This window comes from Spodoptera frugiperda, chromosome 26 (genome assembly GCF_023101765.2).
Source record: "Spodoptera frugiperda isolate SF20-4 chromosome 26, AGI-APGP_CSIRO_Sfru_2.0, whole genome shotgun sequence".
In the NCBI taxonomy this organism is placed as follows: Eukaryota; Metazoa; Arthropoda; class Insecta; order Lepidoptera; family Noctuidae; genus Spodoptera; species Spodoptera frugiperda.
The window spans coordinates 13307901-13315779 of record NC_064237.1 but is presented as its reverse complement, the minus strand read 5'-3'; the positions used below and the strand labels follow the sequence as shown (position 1 = coordinate 13315779).

Below are 7879 nucleotides of genomic sequence, written 5' to 3'. Positions count from 1 at the left end.
GGTATTTTCATTGTGAGCCCATCTGAGCATTTTTCAAAATCATTTTTTAGTATCAATCATCAAGAATCGAGATAAGTAGAAAATTGTATGCTATTTGGAATAAAATTATCGTTAAATCACAGGTTCAATGACCCAACAGTAAATTGAAGTAGAATATCAAGCCAAATATTATTGTCTATGATTATAAGAGAAAGATATGTACAATAATACAATATTATACTCAAAGTTTATTGTAGAAACAAAGATAAGCACATTAACGAAACAAAACAAATATTATACAAATTCAACTATTATTTTATCCAATTTGAATTGTTTCAAATTTTGAAACAAACATAGATAGACCACTTAATTTTCTAGATCCACAACGAACAAAACAATCTTTAATCACTGCGATATTCAGCATTAATCATGTCCGATGCTTTCTCCGCGATCACAACAGTGGCCAAGTAATTGCCCCCAGCAACAACAGTCGGCATCACACTGGCATCCACTACCCTCAACCGCTGGACTCCATACACTTTCAGCTTGGAGTCCACCACAGAGCCCATGGCGCAGGTACCGCCAAAGTTCCACAAACTCGAAGCCATGCAGTACACATAACACTTCCAGTAGTCATCAGAGCCATATTCATGCATACTGCACTTGTCTCCGACTGGGTCTACCATTCTACCGTCCACTTTCTTAAAGTAAGTCGTGTTCACAAGGGGAAGGTAATCCTTCACATATTCCACCATATTGTTCATGTCTTCTTCTTCAGTGAAGTATCCAGTTTCAACCAATGGAGCGTCATCAGGGTTTGTAGTATTCAAAGTCACTTTGCCTCTTGATTTTGGATATAAGTTAATAATTTGTGTATAAGCGTCCTGCCTTCCCAAAAGTTGTCTATAAGATCGGTCGCAGATGTCACTTTGAAAATCATAAGGAAATCCACAATATTGAAGAAAGGCATCTAGTCTCTCTTGTACAAAGTTGTAAGTGGCGTAATCAGGGATTTTGGAACACGGTTCCAATGATCTAAATCCCATCATAAATGACGCTCGGTAAAGATGATAGTTAAATGGACCAGGATCTTGAATCTTTCTTGCTGCGTGTATAACCGTAACTGCTTGTTGATCTTGGAAGTTTTCACCAACAGGTAAATCAGAGACTACAGTAATGTTCTTTTCTTTCAAATGATTTCTCGGACCTATTCCTGAAAGCATAAGTAATTGAGGAGACTTTATAGCTCCAGCTGAGACAATCACTTCTTTTTTGGCTTTCAGAAATATTTCTTTCCCACCATCTATTGATACTCGTACACCAATAGCATTCTTTCTGTTATCGAAAACTACTTTATTAACAACGGTCCTTCTTGATACAAACAGATTTGAATTATCTTTTACTGGTGACAAGTAAGTAAATGCTGTGCTTTGTCGGTAACCTTCTGCTATGGTAAGCATCCCTCGAGCGTATCCCTTAGCTTGTTTACCACTAAGATATTTAACAAATTTTTGCCCAAGCTCTTTGAAGGATTCTATGTAATCGTCAAGAATAGCACTGTAGTCTTGAGATAACCCTATGTTTCCTTCTTCACCCATATATGGACCATCGGCTAGTTCCATGTTACTGATCTGTGGATTCATACTTATTGGACCGACGTGTCTTACACTTCTCTTAATGTATTTGACTATGTTTTTGTATTGCCAAGAAGAATCATTAGCTGCTGTGGCCCACATTTGGTAGTCATGTTCTATTCCTCTTGAAGCGATCATGACGTTATTGGAGCTAGTTCCTCCAAGCATCTTTCCAATTGGTAAAAACATGGCCCGTTGGTTATGGCATTTATCTGTATAACCATCTGGTTGGCCTAAATAATTAAAAGCTGAATTGGCTTTTACCAGGTATATCCAGGCTCCTGGTAACTGAAAAATTAAAGTATAAATGTATTATATTCATGAAACAACGTCTAATACAGTTATATGATTAGTATAGGTGTCCCAAAATTAACGCAAGATTTAAATTAAATTGAAAACGCCGCTTTTTGTCTTTTGATAGTTATATTTTTATTGACTCGTAAAGTACCTACATAGGATAGGGTTATATATAGAATAACACATCGGACAAATGGCCTTCACGGCTTTGTTGAAATTTGCCATGACCATTCTGCATAAATGTGGCTGAATTTCGTTGATGCAGCGTCGAATCTCCTCCTTTAATGCACGGGTGGTTGTGGGCTTGTTGACATACTTGTGATTTCAAATAACCCCGTAAAAAGAAGTCTAATGGTGTTAAATTACACGATCTAGGAGGCCAATTTTGATCACCGAAACGAGAGAGTTCACGACCTGGAAATGTCTTTAAAATATTTTTTAATAATGAAGACACGTTGTTCTATCGTGTAACGCTCCATTTTTAATAACCCTATACTGTTAGCTGTCAAATTGCTTTTTTTCAGGGTTGCCAACCCTTCACTGCACAAATGGGGGCAAATTCAAATCTTGCGTTAATTTTGGGACACCCGTTATAATACGAGTATGTATAGGTATATTGTAGGTACATCTACTCGATCCTCCTAGAATTAAAAGCTATATTTTTGTTTATAATAGAAACAATACTGTTAACTTTGAGAGCACTTACAAATGACTCATATGGTGGATCGTCTCCAGCTTCCAGCACCAGCACTCGATGGTTCGCTGTCACCAGTCTGTTTGCCAGTACACATCCAGCTGTTCCACCTCCAGCTATTATGAAGTCGAATTCGTCACCATCTATAGAATGAAAATCCATATTAACTTTATGTTTACAAAAATCCTTTTCAACGCGTTCTTAGGAAAACCATACAATAGTGCAACAATCTTCCCAGTTCTAGAGGTACCTTTGATGCAGTTTCATCAACATCTTGTAATTTGGGAATTTCTCTTTTTTTGTCAAATGGTAGCATTTAACCCTTTGACTGCCGCGGTCGGCTATACTCGACAAATCAGAACGTGTTCACGACGCTTTCGTCGGCAAATGTCGACAAAAATATAACTATTTTACAATACATAATAAACATACAAAAATACAGATTTGTAGTTGTTTGTATTAAAGATAGAATTTGTAGCGTGGCGCAGGGAACATTTTTTTCTTTATTGACGTGGCGGTCAAAGGGTTAATCATCAAATTACATAGTTCTATGCTCACAACTACTTGCTTGTCGGCAATTTCAAATTTCATGCTTTAAGTAAATATGAATAACTAACCTTTTAGTACAGCTTGCTTCGGGAACAAGTAACTGGTTAACATAAGCAAAGACAAGGTTTGGAAACCTTCCTGGATCAGTTGAATATTTGTTAATGCTTGTGCCGTGTTATTCGGCATCGGAGCTGAAATATACATCAAATATTAATATTCTACGTAAAAGATACCTGCCAACGGTATAGGAGATGCTAAGTGTGGGAGAGCTATGTTTCGACACGAATGGGCCACGTCGACCACCGCGTCACAGAAAACTAACGTGAAACAATGCAAGCAACTTTTGGTCATGTGAGAGAGGTTACCGGAGGTCCAATTACCTCTCTCCCCAATCTGCTCAAACCCTGAATCCCCAACCATTCAAATTCCTAACCTCCAAAAGACCGACAACGCACTTGTAACGCTTCTGGTGTTTCGGGTGTCCATAGGCGGTGCTAATTGCTAACAGGTGATCTGTCTGCTCGTATACCGGCTTAAAATTTACTGACAGTAAATAAGTAACTTCGGACAGTTACTTCTTTTTCCTCTTCAGGTCTCTTTTTTCTCTTATTTTATTCCTTAAAAACATCATCATATGTAGCAGTTTATCATCAAAGCCTTTCTAATATTTCAGAGTCAGGGTCAGTATATTTTATTCACCCTGGTGATTTAAATCTAGACATTACTCTTTTGCATGATTTTAGCAAGGCTAGCGAAGCAATCACAGAATCTCAGTTTAAAATTAATTAAACACTTACTGTATGACTCCATTTCGGCGGATTTTGTGCAGTGAAGTATTCTTATCGTTTGAACCACCGACTATTTAATAATGATACCACATAGTAAAAGTAACATCAAATGTCTATTTTGGCGCTAATCAATTTAAGTGTCAGTATTTAATTGAACTGAATACTATAAAACTGGTTTAGTATCTTCCTTTATAAAGGCTGATGAAATATTTAGCAATTATTTTATCTTTCATGTTCATATATAAAAAATAACTAATATTAAAAAAAAATACAATAATGAAACATACACTGGCTTGAAAATTTATTTAATAGTTTTCTGCTACATTGATAGTTTTCTGGTTTGTAATCTTACTAACAATCAAAAGGATAATTATGTTAACAATATAATTTTTAACCACGATGATCATGGTTTATCATGTCGGATGCTTTCTCCGCGATCATAACAGTGGCCAAGTAATTGCCCCCAGCAACAACAGTCGGCATCACACTGGCATCCACTACCCTCAACCGCTGGACTCCATACACTTTCAACTTGGAGTCCACCACAGAGCCCATGGCGCAGGTGCCGCCAAAGTTCCACAAACTCGTAGCCATGCAGTACACATAACACTTCCAGTAGTCATCAGAGCCATATTCGTGCATACTGCACTTGTCTCCGACTGGGTCTACCATTCTACCGTCCACTTTCTTAAAGTAAGTCGTGTTCACAAGGGGAAGGTAATCCTTCACATATTCCACCATATTGTTCATGTCTTCTTCTTCAGTGAAGTATCCAGTTTCAACCAATGGAGCGTCATCAGGGTTTGTAGTATTCAAAGTCACTTTGCCTCTTGATTTTGGATATAAGTTAACAATAAGTGAATAAGCGAGCTGCCTTCCCAAAACTTGTTGATATGATCTATCACAGATTTCGTTTTGGAAATCAAAAGGAAATCCACAATATTGAAGTAAGTATTGTAGCCTCTCTTCTATAATATTATAAGTGGCATAGTCGGGAATCTGGGAGCGCGACTTTAATGAACGGAATCCTAATACTAGTGACGCTGGGAAAAGATGATAGTTGAATGGGCCAGGATCTTCAATCATTTTTGCTGCGTGCATAACCGTCACTATTTGTTGATCTTGGAAGTTTTCACCAACAGGTAAATCAGAGACTACAGTAATGTTCTTTTCTCTCAAATGAGTTTTCGGACCTATTCCTGAAAGCATAAGTAATTGAGGAGACTTTATAGCTCCAGCTGAGACAATCACTTCTTTTTTGGCTTTCAAAAATATTTCTTTCCCACCATCTATTGATACTCGTACACCAATAGCATTCTTTCTGTTATCGAAAACTACTTTATTAACAACGGTCCTTCTTGACACAAACAGATTTGAATTATCTTTTACTGGCGAAAGGTAACTAGACGCTGTGCTTTGTCTGCGGCCTTCTGCTATGGTGAGCAATCCTCGAGCGTACCCCTTAGCTTGTTCACCACCTAGATATTTTACGATTTTATTTCCCATTTCTTTAAAGGATTTTATGTAATCGTCAAGATTAGCACTGTAGTCTTGGGATATCCCTATGTTTCCTTCTTCACCCATATATGGACGATTGGCTTGATTCATGTTACTGGTCTGTGGAATCATGCTTATGGGACCAACGTATCTTGCACTTTTTTTGAAATATTTGGCTATGTTTTTGTATTGCCAAGAAGAATCATTAGCTGCTGTGGCCCACATATGGTAGTCATGTTCTATTCCTCTTGAAGCGATCATGAAGTTAACAGAACTGGATCCTCCTAGCATATTTCCAACAGGGATAAACATAGCCGGTTCTTTATGGCATTTATCCGTGTAACCATCTGGTTGAGCCAAATAATTCCAAAATCTATTTGTTTTTGGTAGATACACTATAGTTCCTGGTAACTGAAAAGTATGAAAAATGTTTATGAATCTGTAAAACTTAGATTTTACATTAGATCAAATCTGAACTTCATTGTCCAGTAGACACTTACAACTGAATCAGGAGTTTGAACGTCTCCAGCTTCCAGCATCAGCACTCGATGGTTCGCTGTCACCAGTCTGTTTGCCAGTACACATCCAGCTGTTCCACCTCCAGCTATTATGAAGTCGAACTCGTCACCATCTAAAAAAATATAAAATTGTTATCATTTTTCGAAAACATCTTTCTCAGCCAGTTCTTTGAAAAACCCAATCATACTTGTACAACCTCTTAGTCTTCAATCCAACAAAGTAAGTGCAAGCTATCATTCGATAATGTCCTCATGTGTCTAAAATAAGATGGCTAATTCTAAATTTTTGTCTATTACCAAAAAATGGCCTTAAATAAATTTCAAGTGACCTACAGCCAAAAAATTGCGTGTTTAAGGCAAAAAAGTAGATCAAGTACAAAAATAATATTTCGCTACAATTACGTAATAAAATAATAATGTGCGGCAAAGCGACTGTATTTACTCATATATTGCGTTTCACGTTGAGGATCATGTCGACGAAATAAAAATCTGTTCCCATAAATCAAACGGTTTTACATAACAAGTCGACGTTACGTGTAATATTACTGTCTGGCATACACGGTATGACGCAATATTTGTTTATTTACAGGTATTACGTACTAGAATAAAATATATGAACTCACAAATTAAAATATATTTGCTTGGCATGTTTCTTTCAACATTTATTTTAGTGGTCGCCCACTATTTTGCCTTTCAGTGAGATACAACATTTTCCTTGCGAACAATAACTGTCTTTGCTTCTAATATAATGAATAACCAACCTTTTAAAACAGCCTGTTTCGGGAACATGTAATTGGTCAACATTAGCAGTGATAGAGTTTGGAAAGCCTCTTGAACCATTTGGATGTTTGCAATTGCTTGCGCCGTATTATTCGCCATTGGACCTGGAAAATAATAAATCATCATCATCAACAGCATATAAGTGGTCACTGCTGACCAAAGCCTCTTCTCACATGGCGAAAGTATGAGCATTGATCACCCCGCCGCCTATGGACACCCGAAACACCAGAGGAGTTACAAGTACGTTGCCGGTCTTTTGGGGGTTAAGAATTTAACGGATGTTGGGTAATCAGGGATTGGGGTGATTGGGTATAATAGCCCTATTATACCTAATCCTCAATCACCGGTAACCTCACGGTTGTTCCATATCGGTTTTCGCTGAGGCTGTGGTATCACTACTATAGTCTTCATCGCCATCTTGTTCACATTTACCTTGTATTCTTTGTTCATCTTTTCATTCTCATTCATCCATATTAATGATCCTATCCTATCGAGGACAATCATAAAAAACTAGAACAACATCTCTAAATTTTTATTCACTTTTGAGTCACTTCTAGAATCTTATTCTCTCATCTCTTTAACGTAAGTAACTTACCGTAAGATTCCATTTTGGCAGGTTTCTTAATCTTCAATGAAGTTTTTCTTCCTTAAACCACCGACTATTTTATTGATACTCACTACTTTTTAGGCCTACACTCATTTGCTAGTTAATTCTAATTACTGTACATAATTCAACTGTTTTTTTACGATACAGGTTTCCTATCTTCAGTTATAAAGGTTCGTGTAATTGTGAATTATAGCTTGATATACGCACTAGGCACTTTCCTTTTTTTCTTACTCATGTTTATTCATAAACCAACCTAATTGATACTACCAATGAATTCTTTTCATTCAAGAACAATTTGTAACTACAAAAGGTGTGACAAGTAACGTGTACTGATAATAATATTTTTTATGACAAAGTGCCAATGCCTATTTGCACTTTGTCATTAAGGGTTTTCTAAAGCCTGTGTTCCCAGAAATTTTCATCCTCATAACTTCTTTTTGAGGAGGAATATCATCCAATACCTTCTCCCGTCTTGGCTGAGGCGAGAGAGAGTGGCAGACTAAAACTACCCTGTTCCTATTCCTGGGTCGTGCCGG

General features: G+C 37.2%; 1 protein-coding gene across 2 annotated transcripts; it reads right to left on the bottom strand.

Annotated features, from left to right (window-relative positions):
- Nucleotides 1–207: 207 nt before the first annotated feature.
- On the bottom strand, nt 208–7494 carry LOC118264791 (ecdysone oxidase-like). 2 transcript variants are annotated; one of them, XM_050704881.1, is made up of 5 exons: nt 7332–7494; nt 6718–6840; nt 5939–6069; nt 5135–5849; nt 208–1186 (listed from the first exon to the last, which is right to left on the bottom strand). In XM_050704881.1, exons 1-5 carry the CDS (start codon nt 7342–7344, stop codon nt 381–383), a joined length of 1788 nt encoding a protein of 595 aa, XP_050560838.1. In that variant the 5' UTR covers nt 7345–7494; the 3' UTR covers nt 208–380. The 2 variants fall into 2 exon arrangements, with proteins under 2 accessions (XP_050560838.1, XP_035433319.2); XM_035577426.2 differs by lacking the exons at nt 5135–5849; nt 5939–6069; nt 6718–6840; nt 7332–7494 and adding exons at nt 2617–2747; nt 3222–3344; nt 3951–4098 and having other exon boundaries at nt 208–1901.
- Nucleotides 7495–7879: the final 385 nt, after the last annotated feature.